The sequence below is a fragment of the Melanerpes formicivorus genome, unplaced genomic scaffold, assembly GCF_026170545.1.
Source record: "Melanerpes formicivorus ecotype bairdi unplaced genomic scaffold, bMelFor1.0.p_v2 SCAF_21, whole genome shotgun sequence".
Taxonomy (NCBI): Eukaryota; Metazoa; Chordata; class Aves; order Piciformes; family Picidae; genus Melanerpes; species Melanerpes formicivorus.
This window is the reverse complement of record NW_027142373.1, coordinates 4,407,057-4,424,135: the sequence shown is the minus strand read 5'-3', so window position 1 is coordinate 4,424,135 and position 17,079 is coordinate 4,407,057. Positions and strand designations below refer to the sequence as shown.

General features: G+C 42.8%; 1 protein-coding gene across 5 annotated transcripts in view; it reads right to left on the bottom strand.

The window, feature by feature from the left end:
• Positions 1-17,079, bottom strand: part of CEP112 (centrosomal protein 112) — a 167,518-nt gene that overhangs the window by 29,418 nt on the left and 121,021 nt on the right. For 4 of the 5 annotated variants that reach the window (XM_068151137.1, XM_068151138.1, XM_068151140.1 and 1 more), the window contains one exon: positions 12,371-12,520. In XM_068151137.1, the coding sequence (XP_068007238.1) occupies positions 12,371-12,520 (150 nt within the window). The remainder of the gene's footprint in view (positions 1-12,370; positions 12,521-17,079) is intronic. The other variant, XM_068151142.1, reaches the window with a different exon arrangement.

Sequence of the window (17,079 nt, the reverse complement as noted above, 5' to 3'; positions counted from 1 at the left end):
AGCAAGGCAGGCTCTTTTCATTTGCTCTCTCTCTCTTTTTTTTTTAAATATATAAGTAGTTCCAAATATTCTTATATGGATGACATTTTTAAAATGCAAAAGCATTAAAAATAACAGAAACCAGATCAAGTTCTGAAGCACCACCAGTTTCTCATTTCTGTGGCTACATACTAAGGTCTCTCGCTAGACCTGTGCAGCGCAAAGAGCAAAGCTTTCCAGCTGCCTTCTGCACACTCCAAAGCCTTTTCCTTATCACAAATGAGACATAAACTGCAGGGTAAACAATACCTGGTGCACCGTGAAAGAACTAAGAACTCCAGTATTGTTCAAGTTGCATCAGTCTTGATCTAGGTTCAGGATCTGATAAGGCAGCACATATAAGCTCATCCTCTGCAGAGGCAGGTTCTGCAAAAAAAGCAGCTTAGTGAAGGAGGAGGGACATAAGCCTGCTTCACATCCACCATGAAGGCTGGGTTAGTAGAGACAGGTACTAGCAAAGGAGTCCAAGCAATGCCAAACCTGATTGCAAATGCACATTTCCATGGGATTCAGAGGGGAGAACTGGAGGAGGACAGCAGAAAGGAGAAAGCAACATCTGTTCTAGGTTGGACTAGATGATCTCTACAGATCCCTTCCAATGCCTACTGTTCTATGATTCTATGATCTAAATACTTAAGGCAGTTCAAATGTTAGCAGTGCTGTTTTACTTTGCTGAATTCCAAGTGCAAAACTGATGTGAAGGATATTAATATTAGGAATAAAAACGTGAGGAATTTGCATGTAGCCATCTCAAGAAGAGCAATGCTTTCCTCTAAAGCCAGAGAGAGAGACAACTAACATCTGAGTTCTCTTTCCAGCTGCCTGTAGAGTTCTGTCTTGGTCCAGCTGTGCAGGTGTTCCGGCAGGTATTGAACACTTGTGAGCCTGGATTTTTAGCTAAACAGTTTTATTCTGCCACTCCCAAGCTTCTCAGTAAGCAAACAAACTCCCTTTTCATGTTTAGTTTTCTCTTGTTTGTACTTTCACCCTCTCTTACATCACAAAACTTGGAAGCGAGCAGCACCCAGGGCTCCTGGCATGGGTGAAGGGATGGGACACTTCCCTGCAGGCATCCTGCCACCCGGAAAACACACATCCTCTTCCCCTGCCTCCTCCACATTGGATCCTGGTGGTGGAAGGGCAGATGCTGGGAGAGAAGGTTGTCATGCAGGCAACAGGAATAAAAAGGACAGGCCAGATCATGGTACCACTCGAAAGAGCCCCTTTCTGGCTTTCTTGTACACCCCTCTCAGGTACTAGAAGGCTGCTCTAAAGTCTTCCTGGAGCCTTTTTTATCTCCAGGCTGAACAGCCCCAACTCTCTCAGCCCGTCCCTGTAGTGAGGTGCTCCAGCCCTCTGATCATCTTGGTTTAACACCTTCTCAGCAGTTGCAATGCAGAGAGCTAGCACAACCTTCCACTGAGACTGAAATGCTGCACTCCTGAGACAGTGCCTGTCAGGAGCTAAGATGAATTCTGAACTAGCACTGCAGCCCATTTGGCAAGAGTACAGATGCTGCTGTGCTTTCCTAAACCACAGCAGATCTGCATGAAGCTTTGGTGCTGACATGTCCTAACTAATTAGTTCCCAGGAAAAGGGACTGGTTTGTTTTCTCTTGATCTGGTTCTAGAAGAATTTGCATTCATTCCTTTTTGTTTCACAAATGATCTGATTTGTTTTGAGGACACGAGCGAGCAATGCTCTCCTTCCTCCCCACACACCAAGGTTACTCCTCTGCGATGGCCCAGACTGTGATAGAGCAAACCCCAGTGTGAAAACTGAGCTGTGACTTCACAGCAATTCCAAAGAGGGAAGTGAACAGTTCATTGCATGTTTTGTCTTCTAAGGCCAACACAGACAGGTTTGAAACCCATGATCTCATGCCATGGTGGGCCAGGAAAATGGCATATTCAGAGCATAGGTTTCCAGCGTAAAAATACTCTTGAGGTGATCTGATGCCACTCTATTCACCTGCCAACAGTCCTGGCAGGAAAATAAACAGGTTCTGGAGATGAGTTGCTGCTGGAGGCAAAGCAGCAGCCATTAAAAAAGCTGCCCTGACCTGCAAGGAACTGGCCTTTTTTCCTTTGAACTTCAGCAGATCTTAATGAATTCTTCCTAATTGGCAACCTGGGGTTTTCACTGAGGATATATTTCTGTGGAGGTGCCAAATGCAGGAGATGTATTCAACGTTAGAAATACAAATTTTGGGTCTCCTGGTGACTGGCCAAGCTGGTGAAGGCAATTTCAGCAGATCTGTTCACCACTGCTGCAGATAACTGCTGGTGTTGTGTCAGGGATTGGATTTGCACATGAACACGCATCAGCACTGACGGATCTGGTTTCATAACCATTAACATATTGACTTAATTGAAGTTGTTGACTTCAGTGCTGTGAAAGCCTGAACTAAAAATAAGCAGAGACAGTTTTAGTAACAGAAGAAGTTAAAAAGTGGTGGTGTCAGAGGAGTAAGGTTTTTGTTGTGCTTGACTAATCTCTGCTTTACTGCTCTTGCAGTCCTCTGCTAGCTGGCAGCTTTGAAAGGAGTGTTGCCAAGAAGTTCATTCAGGGTCCTAAATTTTATCCTGTATGCAACACTTACTGCAGTTTCCTAAGAATAAATCCCACAGACCTGAAGAAAAAACAGGTGAACTCTGTTTGCTCTATAAAACAGCTTCCTTGCCGGAGGACCTCAGGCTTTCTGAAAAGGCCAAAGATGCAGAACTATTGATGCCTGCACAGAAGACTTTAAGACTTAAATACTTCAGCTTCTTTCTTGTGAGGGTGCTGAAGCACTGGAGCAGGCTGCCCAGAGATGTTGTGGAGTTTCCTTCTCTGGAGACCTGCAAAGCCCACCTAGATGCATTCCTGTACAACCTGATCTAGGGAAACCTGTGTTAGCAGTGGGAGTTGGACTAGATCTCCAGAGGTCCCTTCCAACCCCTACCATTCTGTGATGCCCTAGAAGCTCCAGCCTCAAGTCCTCAGTCTTCTTCATGCATGTTTTCAAGGGTCAACAACTGAAATATTTCCTATATCAAATCCTGTTCATCAATTACAAGAATTAACACAATGGAGACGATGCATGAATCAGCAAGAAACTCCTCAGGAAGGTAACCCAGACTCCAATGCAAAATGAAGTATGCCCATAAACTGCAGAAGGATCAAAGAATAATGCCTATTTTCAACAAAACCAACCTAGTTTTTCACCTTCTTACACTCACAAGTACTACATCAACACACAGAGGCAGTTTCCTTGAACTGCAAGGCAAGGAGGTGTCCTGGACCTAACTGAAAATGTTTACAATACAAATTCCAGTGAGAAAAGGAGCAAAGTATATAGGAATTGAATTTTTTTCCTGTTTCTGGTCTCTAATGCTATTTTGTCTGCCAATAGTACACAAAACTTCCACTGAAGGGCAAGTCAAACAATTTCCCTTAGGATGGAGCCATCTGAAAATGCACTGAGGTTATTATAGCGGTGCCCACACATTCTTGAAGGAGATGAACTGCTTCATTTTGAATCCATGTCAAACCACAAGAACTGGCTGATAATAGCAGTCAATTAAAATGATCTTGTTCTTCTAGAACAAATCTGGCTAACAGCTACAGCTCACTTTTTCTAGCTGGTCACAATAGGGTGATTGATGCTAGGAGGAAGCAGGATAGGCTTCTACCGAGAACCCAAAGGATCAAATTTGATGACAGCATTTGTAGGTTTAACCTCTTCAATTTGTGAGATGAAAAAGCCACTTCTGCTGAGCATGAAACTATGAGAAAGTTGGAGCTAGAGCTTGCACATAGACAAGCTGTGCTAATTAGGCAGATGTTTTGAAAACCCCAAACTTTACACTCAATGCATATTTGTAGCTTTTGATGTTTTACTTGGTGCTGCTTCACACCACTCGGGGCTTACTGAGCAAAGCAGAAGCTGCTCCCCTGCTAGGCTGTCTGGGTGAGTTTGCCATCTGATCTACTGAACACACAGATAAAAGTCGCCGCATACTTTTTTTCCTTTTCAAGTACAGAACTGTAACTTGGAAAGTTCCTTTATTCTCAACTCCACTGATGCAAGAAAGTGGCAGAAATATGGCAGCCTTGGCTGCTTTCCTTTAGTAGCTCTTTGTAACTAAACTTCTAATGCTGAGGGAACAACAGTATTCTCATTTTGCATGGGAAAAAAACAAACCAACAACAACAACAACTCTAGTTACAGAAAATAAAGGCAATGCCTTCCAAAAAGAGTGCTACTGACCACTTGATCTACTGCTACCCTGCCTTTAAGTATTGATAAATAGTTACCCTGGAGTGGTATTGGATTCACCAGGTTTCTCTTGTTACACCTAAGAGAAGTCCAGCTATTCTGGAAATGGCAAGTTTAACAAAGATATTTTTATTTCACTCTGATCTGCCATTCAAAAGTGTTAGCCAGTCATTTTTTAGCAAACACTCTGATATTTGATCTGCTTGAGTTCCAGTTACATGTAAAGCTGGAGAGCCAGCTGAAAATTCCAAATGGAATCCAAAGATTTCTAAAGTCAACACTCGTTCTGGCAAGAGCATTTGATAGCAGAAAGCTGAAATCCTCAGCCACTCTCTCCTCCTGCTGATAGCCCTGGAGCAAGCAGCACCACGATTAGCACAAAACCTAAAGCCTCCTATATGAGAAGACAGAGCTCTGCAGAAGATGTTTGCACAGATCCTGGCAGTGACCTTGGCATGCTGGCATCAGCCACTGCAATCTGCTGCTGTTTCAGCTTGTTCCTGAACTGAGCCACACCAGGAGAGAGATATCTAAGGGAAATACATGGTGATAAGTAGACCAAGTCCACATCCCCAAATCTTTATTTGCCAAGCCTTGCAACTTGTGTTACTGTGCCAGGCTTTAAACATATTTTCTACAGAGTAATAAATGTTTGTGGAGTCAGGAAGGTGTGCTTTGAAGATGCCATTTTCTCCAGCAATCTTTTTGTTGGGTGAATATATAGTTCACGCTGATTGTGTTTCCACCTACAAGCTGGAGAAGCCCTGCAGTCAAGGCTGTTCCAGGAGCAGGGAAGGAGGCTGCATTCCAGGAACTCACTGGAACTGGAACAAAGAGCAGCCCTTGGAAAGTCTACACAGCCCTACGCACAGACTGCTTTACAGATGCCCTGTTTGGAGGACATTAGACACTTGTTTTTATCTTTATCTTTTTTCTTTTCTCTTCTCTATCCAGTAAAGCCCCAGACTTTTGAGCACAGGCTCTTCCTCCTGGGCAGTTTGCCTTGTAACTTCTGGGTATCCCCCAGCTCTGTCTCTCTAAGCACCACTTTTCTCCTCCACATAAAAGTCCCTGTGCTCTTTGGAGGGCAAAACGCCTTTGAAATACAACAGTGAACTGGAACCATCACAGCAGCCTTTAGAAAGCTAATTTTCCTTTTCCTGATATCACAGTTACAAACATTCTCTGCCCTTTTTTATTAGCTGGGGGGGCTTATGTCGCTATTACTCCACACTTACTAGTAGGAGTGTTTTCTCTGGATCTTTCTCATTGCCAAGGACCCCACTCAGTGTTACTCTTCCTGTCAGTGAGTGTTATGGCTTGTTTTAAATCCCCCTTTGCCACATTACCAGAGCAAAATGAGTGCAGTGCACATTGAAAGAAACTGATAGCTTCAGTATCTAGGACTCTATATTTTGTCATGCATTTATGGAATCTTTAACTCCATCATTTAGAGACTGGTTGATAGCAGGTAGCATCTCTTCTAGGGCTAAAAAGGACTAGAAAGCCCTTCATGCAGCAAAGTGCCTTCTGGAAGGAAAGCAAAACAGCAAGGGCAACAATGAGAATGTAGGAAAAAGTAAAAGCACAAACTTTGAAAGCTGCTGGATAAAACTGGACTGCAGTTCAGAGGACTAGGCAAGCACTGGAGTTCTGGTCTTTTATATAACTTGTAAGTGTGATTTTGCTGTTGGCCATGGTGAGTTCTATAATGTGTTGAGACATGAAAAGTCAAGAGAAATGCCAGAGTGCAAAGCTTGCTGAAGGAAAAGGGGGAGGGAAATAAAAAAAAAAAAAGAAGAAAAAAAAGATGACTCAATTCTTTGTCTCACAAAGCATGTCAAAGATATTCTAAAGTACTTACAGATGCTCAGCCACTCGGATTGCCTGACGGGCCAAACATCTGAAACCTGTAACTCTGAAGAGAAGGTGCTGGGCTTCAGAGAACAGAATCATTTCTGTGGCAACAGAAAAAGAGAGCTGATTTTGAAAAGGAGAGAGGACTTTTAAAAATCAGATTTTTGGTTGTGACCAATAACTATCTAACCTCAACAGGGAAGTCAGCCTATTTTGGCTAACATTTATGTGTCAATACAGCCTTTTAAAGAGAGCCATGGGATGGAATGGAGAGAGAGCATGAGCGACAGTTGAAAAGTTTGGGGTTAAAACCTCTTTTCTCCAGTAGACAGGATTTGGAAAATCAGGTGCCTCAGAGCTTGGACCCCATGGAAAAGAGAAAGCAAACCCATCAAAGCCCTGCAGAGTTCATTTTTACCTATCCTTTTGGAAGACATGACTTCCTCTGCTGATCAAACAGCACATGGGGAATTCTGAGCAAGATAAATGCTATTTGTCTGGTAAATCTGAGTGGCTGCTTTACAATGCTAAGGTGGAAACGTTGGTGCCCTGTAATTCCCTGCTAATAGAAGACACCGCAGAGTTAGTAGTGTTATTACAGACTAAAGTTCAGTGATAAATAAAGAGATCCATGAAAAATTATTCCAGGTATTTAACATCAAGATGGTCCCTTGAAAGCCTTTATTTCACCATGCCAAATGGTTTATCATGGCAATGTCTGCCCACAAATGCAATTAGATGGATTTAAGATCCCTCTGGAGAACTCTGTGACAGTCACACCTCTGAAGGTCTTCAGTGACTGAGAGAATTTGGCATGTCTGTGGCCATCAAGCCATCCCAAATAGTAACACACCTTCTGACCAGATGTCTTCTAAGATGTGAGTCAGCGGCAGCCTCAACAGTGAAATGCTGACCTCCTTTCACAGGCCCTGTGAGCTACAAAAATTCACTTTCAGCCACATTAAAGTTAAAAATACAAGAAAATCTTTCCTTGTGTGGGTCTCACTGACAGCTATTCAATAGTGGTCTAGATTATCACAGCCAACTCTACTGCAACAGTGCATGCTGGAGAAAAGAGCAATTCAAGACTCACCTAGCAAGAAGTCCTTGAACTAACACAAACCTTCACTTTACCCTAAGGTTTAGATTTTCATTTTTAGCTTAGACTGAGCTTTCAGCTTCTTGGAATTTTTTTTGCCTGATTTATGTCCTCAGTGCTCTCAGTTACACATGGTCACAGCCTTCAACACAAGCAGTCTTTCTGCTGTAAGCACAAAGGAAATGCTGACCATGTCAAGTGTTCTCCCTTTATTTGCCATGGCTTGGAAACTTCTCAGCAGACTCAACAAGGAGGTAGAGAACTGACCTGGCCCAGCTTTCTCAAGAGAGTCTGACAGCACTGCAAGTGCAGTTGTCACAAGTGGCTTTAACACTGGACAATCTCACTTCCAGAATCACTCCACCCACACAGCCCATGCAGTTTTGTATTGTTTGGACCCTGAAATGGCTCTTGCAGAAGGGCTGATGCACAGAGTGACGCACGGATCTGGAGCCTGGCAGTCTGGAGTTAATCTCCACCTTCACCACAAACCTTGGACAAAGTCAAGGCTCTACCACCAGCATCTCATTTGTAAGATAACACCAAAAATCCTTCTTCTCTGTAGTCCAGATCAGGTCAGTTTAGGTTGTACACTCTCTGATGCCTCTCCTCCTTAACAAGCACTAATATGGACATCTAAACCACTCAAGAGTTAGCTTTGCTTGGGACTTTCAAACCAACAAATGTGAATTATTAATTTCTTACTAACCTCAGCATGGGCTATTGCAGAGTCCAAGGGAGGGATCCCAAAAGGTATTTTGAGAACAACAGATTAAATCCTTCTGCAGGACTTGGGTCACTCAGTGAATGTTCCCAGAGCTCTGCCATGCTTTTTCTTTTAATACAAAATATTATTTGTAATTACAAGTGGAATTTGCTACTAAACCTGGTTCCTAATGAAATATAACTACATGCAGAATTAGCTTGGTCACAATGTTTCTGAAAACACAGCCTCTCTGATACACTGCAATTTAGAGACGTTGGTCAATACCATCAGTATATTTTGACAACTACTTTCTGGAAACAAAGATATCAGGTGCCCTTCAAGAAATGTTCTGAATGCTTTAAAACACCCCAAGGTTTAAAATCATTTGTTTTACTTTTAACAGGAACCAAACACGAAAGGGAGGGGGGATTATAGGCTGAGGAGCTGGGGTTGTTCAGCGTGGAGAAGAGATCTCAGAGCTGCCTTCTGATACCTGAAGGAATCCTGCAGGAAGGCTGGAGAAGGACTTTTCATAAGGGTGTCTAGGGGCAGGACAAGGGGGAATGGTCTGAAGCTGACAGAGAGCAGGGTTAGACTGGAGCTTAGGAAGAAGCTCTTCAGTACAAGGGTGGTGAGACTCTGGAATAGGCTGCCCAGGGAGGTTGTGGATGCCCCTTCCCTTGGGGTGTTGAAAGCCAGGTTGGATGAGTCCTTGAGCAGCCAAGTCTAGATGAGAGGTGACCCTGCAGTGAGGTTGGAGTAAATGACCTCTAAGCTCCCTTTCAAAATTCTATGGTTCTATGACAGCTGAACTACAGCTACAGCAGAGTTAAGTATTGTGTTGGAGCTCACTGAGTACTTTCAGCATATTGACAAATCCCTCTGTCCAACCTTGATATAGAAAAGATTCTCTTTTTTCTCCAAGATAGTACAGCATCTAACAACACATGATGATGCTGAGAATGCTCCATGCCCACAATAAGCCCAAGCAATTTAACAGCAGATTTTTTTTTCCTCCTTTGTTCTGCTCTGGCTATAAAATAGACTTTTGATTTTGGTTTTTCTCTCTCACAACATTTTAAAACACAACAAAAACAACTGTTTCAAAAATTTTCACACAAAGGGGAACATTATTATATGGCATTCTTTCCTAGAAATCTTTTAAGGCTTATTTATTAACAGAATTAATCTGACCATAAGTTGGCTGACACACAAAGCGTTGAAATATGCCATCTTCAAACCATGTTTTGCTAATGAAATTTTGGTGTTAATTCAGGGGATATAACAGAATCCTAGAATCTGGAATATGAGCCAAACAACAAATGTGGTTCCTCTGGAAAAAAAAAAAAACCAAAACAAAAAAGCCCCAAAAAAGCCCCAAAAGCAGCATCATTCTCTCCCTTTTCTATTGTGGGTTTGTCACTGCCTGCTCTCCATCATCCATTTCTTTCCAGCATTTACTTTTTGATGTGGAGTCCCCACTTGGCCATCAACTTCTACAATAAAATCCTCTGAAGATGTTTTGCAGTTCCAAGCCCAGGAACCATGTAGTATTTTGAATCCCAGTATCCAACTGGAAAAAAAAAAATAAAGCCCCAACCCCTAAGGCTGGAATTTCTTACATAACCTTAAGGGATCTCCACAACTCAACCAGTCCAACCAGTGACCACTGCCAAAAGCAGCAGAAGGGTGAGGTGAACACTCTGACCATTTGACCCCAGGTTGTTGTGGCTAGATTGCTATCAGGATGCAAGAAAGCTGTTTAAATTTAGCCTTAACAAGTTTACACTGCACTTCAACAACCAATGTAGCTCCTGCATAGACATTCGCAGGAGCTCAGCACCCAAACCCTCACTGGAAGGTGACTTCTGAAACCCTAGTCTAGAGCATCACAAATGGGTTAACAGACATGGCAACTTAAGCAGCTTTTCCAAGCATCTGCAGGGCATTAATATAATTGTGCTCTCAACTAATCCTGTGGTCTAAAGCAGTGGCTCCTGATCTTTGAAGTGTAAGCACATCACAGGAGGGGCATGGCACTGAGAGCAGGTGAGCTTGGCTGGATTTACCCCATGCCAGGCCAACTGCAGTGTCCTTGGACTCTGCTCCAAAGAACGCAAGTCCTGGGAAGTTCAAAGCAAAGATATCTGCGTAGCACTGAAGGGTGAGCTGTGCTTTTGGCACCATTCTCTGTGCCAACACTGTCACAGTCCCAACAGGCTCATGCTCAGCAGCGGTGAGGAGGCAGCAAGAGGAGTCACTCAGGGGTTCAACACCTTGTCAGAGCTCTCCTCTTTAGATCTTTGCTGTGAGACATTGCAACACAATGGCATCCAAACTGCCTACCTTAGAAGCCACAAGAAAGGGATGTGATGAGGCAAAGTTTGATCCTGATTTTATGACTGTGACGGCACAAAGCTTGACTTGCCCTTAGGTAAGACAACTCAAGGGGTAACACGGGATGGCAAGAACACAAAGACAAGCATTTGTCTCAGACTGATCCAGACTGAGGTCATCTTAAGCCTAAAAGCATTGCTCAGATTGGGGTTTTAGGCTGTCAAAAGCAAAAGGTTCTTGTAAGTTTCTTTGATTTCTTTTCACAGACATTTAAAAAAATATCAGGATGAAGGAGGTTGATCTAATTGTGAAATAAGAAATTGTCAACTAGCAAAGAGAGTCAGGAATTTGAATTAATATCAGAATCATGCATTATGGCATCCACATCTGGAGATCACTTTACAATCTAAATCCAAAACTTCTCTGAGAGCCAGTTGGTTTCTGTAAAAATGGATTTCTCCCTTTGAAAGGAAATAATAACTGGAAGGTTTTACAGGAAGTCACCCAATCCCATCGAAAGGAAATTGCAATCTGTTCCTCAATGTTAGTTTAAATCAATGTTATATTTAGCAAATGCTTGTTTTTTAACAATATAGCTTGTACTATATTAAGCCTTCTCAAAGGCTTATGCTACATTAAGAGCTGCTTTGTTTTTAGAATGTTTCTTTAATCATCCCTCAAGGTCTTCAGGTGCCCTAGGTTAGATGATGTTCACCATCTCCAAGACATCTAGGATTCCATTTTTTACCACAATCAATTCTTTTTTGCCCCAGGCTAATAAAAAGCAAAGTATTTCTACATATGCTTGTCTAGAAGTATGTGTAGTTCTTACAAATACTAAGTGATTGAATATTGAAACCATCTCTCTTTTTTTCCAGAAGTATACACAGCAGGTTACCTTCATAGAATATGCTGTTTGGGTATCTGGCTTTCAGTAAATTTCCACTAAATCAGCGCTTTCAAAGGAAGGTTCTTTTTAAAGGACAATATTAATGACACTAAACAAAGTTCAAGAACTCCAAGCATAATTCCCCCTGCAATTTCTTCCCCAAGCTGACCAAATCTTACAAAACATACTCACAGCACCAATGTGAAAAGCTCTCTGGGACACTGTTCAGAAACCCTGCACAGAGCTCCCCTATGCTCTTGAGGTACTTCATTGCACTGTGAAGTAGTAACACCAAAATTAATTTTATAACAGCTTAACAGACTTACATGGAGAAGGATTTCATGCAGTCTATAACCATTAGTGTTCAAACCTGCTGTTGCCAACAGCTGAATTATCTCCACCTAACTTAGTTGAAGTCAGTCCATAAACCAAACAGTAGCATTTGCACCAGGTGCTAAAAAAAAGTTGGTAAATGGTCTAAACCATGTTTTTCAAATATCTAACTCAAGAAAGTATCAGCCATGAGAGCTTAGGAAGAAGTTCTTTACTGTGAGGGTGGTGGAACACTGGAACAGGTGGCCCAGGGAGGTAGTGGAGGCCCCATCCCTGGAGACATTCAAGGTCAGGCTTGATGGGGCTCTGAGCAATCTGATCTAGTTGGAGACATCCCTACTTACTGCAGGAGGGTTGGACTGGATGACCTCTAGAGGTCTCTTCCAACCCAGTGCATTCTCTGAACAAACTTTTCTTGATTGCAGCCTTTGTTTTGAAAGGTAAGACCTCCTTGTGAAGATGAAGCTAAAGCCCATGCCGTGCTGCTGGCCCTCCTGTGGTGCAGCTCAGCTCTCCTATTTTTCAACTTTTTTCCAAGTACTGAAGCACCATATAAAAGTGCTGAAAATATGATATCTGAGTCAACATTAAAACAAAGAGGACAGGGAAGTGTCATCTGTTTGACTGAAGTGGATGGATTAGACTTGCCAAACCCAAACGTTTTATGCAGGAAGATGATCAGCTAGAGGAAGGAGCCTGAGTCATCAGCTACATCAAAGTCAAGGTCCAGTGAATGGAATCAGTGAGTGCTGTGTGAACAGGAATGATACCTGCATTCATCTGCCCACTGCAGCACTTTTAATTACACTCAACCAGCCAGTAGCATGAGGAAAATCCCCGGATTACCTTGAGTACTCTGTCATTATCTGTAATCAGCTGCTGCTTCATCTCTTCAAACTTTTGTACCACTTCTTGGAGCTTCTGCTCTGCAGCAAGCTGCTGCCGGCTGTTCTCCTCTGTCAGAGAGGAAATGGTTGTCTTAAGTTCTGCTATGATCTAAAAAGAAAACAGGAGGCTAAATCTCTCTTCAGTAAAAGGCATGTCTTTTGCATATTTTTATACTGGGTACAAGCATGGCAAACTCTGCTGTGCAAGCTCAATATTTGCAATTAACATATTACACACCAGTGAGCATGACATTCCACACAGAGAAAAAGGGATATGGTAGGGCTGTGAGTGACAAAAAGTGCTGAACACAAAATATTTGGAAGGGTTTTCCACTATGGCATTCCAAAATATTTACTCATGAGAACAAAGCCCATCTGTGATCTCCAAAACCGAGCATGTTTCCAGTCTCCCACTGCACTGAGACCAGTGCTGCAGATACACAGGGTGATGGTGGCAGTTGTTTTCTGGAAGCTGGAAGTTAAACTTGAGAGTGAGAATCCTGTGATTTCTGAGCTGCTGAAAGGAGCACACTCAGCTTAGCAATACAATAGGGACCTGATCCAGGGTCCAGGACCCTTAAACTAGACCTTTCCCATGATTTACTCCTGATTTGTTGAAATGTACTTGTTCACCTTTTTTGTCTCTGTGGAAAGTCATAACTAAAGCTGATCCTTTGGGTTTATTTACAGGATTTTATGGTGACATGTTAAGTCATCACCCAGCAAAGCACTTAAACATAGAGAAGAGTCACTGACTTTAATGTGTATGTTCAAGCTTAAGGTTAAGCTGCTGTAGCAGCATAATAGAGTCAAATTCTAAGAGTTCTTCAGAGAGGGGCAATGAGTGCTCAGACTTGGGTGCTTGCCTGTCCTCCTGATCACAGAGAAACACTGAACTCTACTAAAGCCATGGTTATTTAGGAAAAAGGGTTTTTTTTAGAACTACTAAAAGTGCACAGTGATAGCACAAGGAACAATGGGTACGAACTAGAACGCAGGAGGCTCCACGTCAACATGAGGAGAAACTTCTTTATGGTGAGGGTGATGCAGCACTGGAGCAGGCTGCCCAGGGAGGTTGTGGAGTCTCCTTCTCTGAAGACATTCAAAACATGCCTGGATGTGTTCCTATGTGACCTGCGATAGGTGACCCTGCTCTGGCAGGCCTGGACTGGATGATTTCTAGAGGTCCCTTCCAGCCCCTAACATTCTGTGACTCTGTGACAGGACTAACTTGGTAAGAAATATTCATGAAGGAGGTTGATGCAATTGTGAAATTGACTCATTTGTAAAATGAGCCAAAGTTTAGAGGTAACTCTTTAGGAGTTCATGACTGCCACTGGTTTTACCATTTAGATCGTCACTTACAAGACAAAATTTACCCAAACTTGGCTTTCCTAGGTGTGGGAATGAAAAAGTGATGGATTATATAAGTTATTGAGGTAACAGCTTGAAACCATGAAAACCAATTTGTCTCTGTTCCATTTAGTCACTTTTTAAAAGGCAAAGAAAATAACAAACCCTTTAATAGAACACAAAAGTGAAATTTCAAGTTTTTACTGGGATAAGAACCCTGGGCTAGCACAGAGGTTCTGAAGCAAATTTCAACGTGAAGTGATGGAGAAAGATCTGCTTTATGCAGTACTCTTCTGAGAAAAATAATAATAAAAAAAAAAAATCTGTTTACTTTGTATAAACTTCAGAAGAAATGTCTTGAAATATCTTCTCTGCGTGGGTGTTAAAAGTGAATGTTCCAAGAGGCCACAGAGAGTAAGATTAGACAGATGTTGTCAGCAGCATGACCACAAGAAAAGTTGCAATTGACCTATTATTAATACTGAACTACAAAAAAAACAAACCCCAAACCCTCTATGTTCAAGTAAGTTCAGGGACTTGATTCAAACCCACAAAAGTCAAGAAATTCAGACATCAGGGTGAAACACTTTTATTGTGCCAAACAGCCCTGCCACATGATGTATGTGTTGTGTCTGCAGAGCGATGCCAGCTCTGCTCCATGCCTGGATCTATCTCTCCCCAATAAAGAGAACAGTCTGTGAGCTGCAGCTCTGCCTGCCTTAAAAAAGACATCTGTCAACATTTCCCCCCCCCATTATGAGAGCTACTCTACAGGCCAATAAATTTCAGCCTGACAGAATTTATGATGACATTCAGGTTAAGTAGTCATTACCTTGCACTGCACTACCTAGGTGTTCCCACTCTAACAATTAAAACAATTTTCCTCACTCCTTGCTTAGAAATTCAGAAATGCTGAAACGATTCCATGTCTGTTACAAATGGACCAAGCCTCATTTTTGTTCTGACAGTGAGCAATGTCTGGCACAGAGAGGCCGGCTTGTGATTACACTCACTAGGGCTGACAACAGCATAAAAATGGCAATGACAACAGGTAAAACTGAGTCAGGAATGAAAGGGATCTCTTCCCTAAGCTCTGCCATGCATCAGATGTTACTTTGGGAGCTTTAGCATTTTTCTGTTATTCAGGTTGAGACGGCAAGATAAAAAAATTAGGGTTTGTTGTTTCCTTCTTTCATTAAAAATCAGGCTCTCAACAAATGATTAAAATAGCTTTCTGGAGAACATTCTGTCTGAACTGTGGAACTGCTGAGGGTGAGTGGGACCAGCTCAAAGCAAGGTCACCCAGAGCTGGTTGCACAAGACTCTGTCCAGTCAGGCTTTGAGTATCTCCAAGGATGGAGATTCCACAACCTCCCAGTGTGCAGAAAACACACAGTGAAGTTTAGAAATAAAATGTAAAACTATGCTGAACAATGGTGCTCGTAAAAGCAGCCTGAAATAGATGTGATGTGAAAAATGTGACAGGCCAAGGAAATTTCACTGAAATAACTGAAGCCATAATTTTGGAGAAGACACTGAGACTCAAAGGTGGCTGAAAAGCTGGAAATCAGGAGCTTTAAAATATTTTATGGTGCTTGTAATAAAGTTTGGAACTTGTTGTCATTGTCTTACTGACCAGCTCTGCCTAGTTAGGAGGCATCCAAACCATTCTTTGTTGGGTTTTTATTGATTTTTAAAGAGTATTATTAGACTTATTATTATTATTATTGATGAAACACACATTGCAAGGAAAAAATCCTTCATCATCCTGCTGTGGTTGGGAGGAATAAGCATGACACCTCTGCATAAATCCTCGTGGCAATTTTCTTATTATTAAAAGCTTAACTTCTGGTTGCATCGCCATCATTTTTCACACTCCAGCACTCCCTGTCAGTCCAGCTGAAAGCTGAAATATGTAAAAAATCACAGAATCACAGATTGTTAGGGGTTGGAAGGGACCTCAAAAGATCATTCAGTTCAACCCCCCTGCCAGAGCAGGATCACCTAGGGCAGGTCACATAGGCACACATCCAGGCATGTTTTCGATGTGTCCAGAGAGGGAGACTCCACAACCTCTCTGGACAGCCTGCTCCAAGGCTCTGTCACCCTCACACAGAAAAAAGATTTTCTCTTCTGTTCCCATGGAACCTCCTCTGCTCCAGCTTGCACCCATTGTCCCTTGTCCTATCACTGAACATCACTAAGCAGAGTCTGGCTCTGTCTTCCTGACACTGCCCTGCACATATTTATAAACATGAATGAGGTTACCCCTCAGGCTCCTCTTCTCCAAGCTCAAGAGCCCCAGCTCCCCCAGTTTTTACTCAGCAGGGAGATATTCTACTGCCTTCAGCATCTTTGTGGCTCTGCCCCAGACTCTTTCAAGCAGTTCCCTGAGGTCCTTCTTGACCTGAGGGCCCAGAACTGGACACAATATTCCAGACATTGCCTCACCAGGGCAGAGAGAGGGGGAGGAGAACCTCTCTTGACCTACTAACCACAGCCCTTCTAATACACCCCAGGATGCCATTGGCCTTCTTGGCCACAAGGGCACATCGCTGGCTCATCATCCTGTTGTATCATTTTTCAGGATATATATAAATTCAATAGAGATTTTCATCTTCCATGTTCTAAAGGCTACTCTGAAGAACAAAATCTCAAGTCAAACCCAGTCTGCTTTCGAGACACTGACATTCTTCCAAGTGTTATTTTGGGCAGAAATGCCGGACCGGCCAGGGGCAATGACAAACACCAAGATGGTCCAGTCAGGATTGTCATCTTGCCATGGGCTGTGTGGGCAACCACCACCTTCTGAAACAAGATGCAAGTCCTGGTTCAGCAGCTGCTCCTGATTTTACAAGATGTGCTGGTTGATGGGGGGGGGCCTCGCTGCCCCTTCCCACTGACCAAAGGAAGGCTCAGTCCTCTTGGGTCCTCAGGAAGTGAAAAAGTACATGAAAAGAATGAAATTTAGGACTCAAAAAAAAAAACCAAAACCCCACACATATTTTCTAATCATCTTAGTGCAAGAAAGACATTGGATGTTTGATTTGGGAATTGATTAGGGACATGAGGATGATGAGAGGACTGGAGCATCTCTGATGAGGAGAGGCTGAGACCTGGGACTGTAAGGCCTGGAGAAGAGCAGCCTGAGAGGGGATCTTCTCAATGCTGGTCAATAGCTAAAGGGTGGAGGTCATGAGGATGGGGTTGGGCTCTTTTCAGTGGTGCCCAGTGATAGGATATGGGACAACAGGCACAAACTAAAAAATCCTGTGAGGGTGCTGGAGCCCTGGAGCAGGCTGGCCAGAGAGGTTG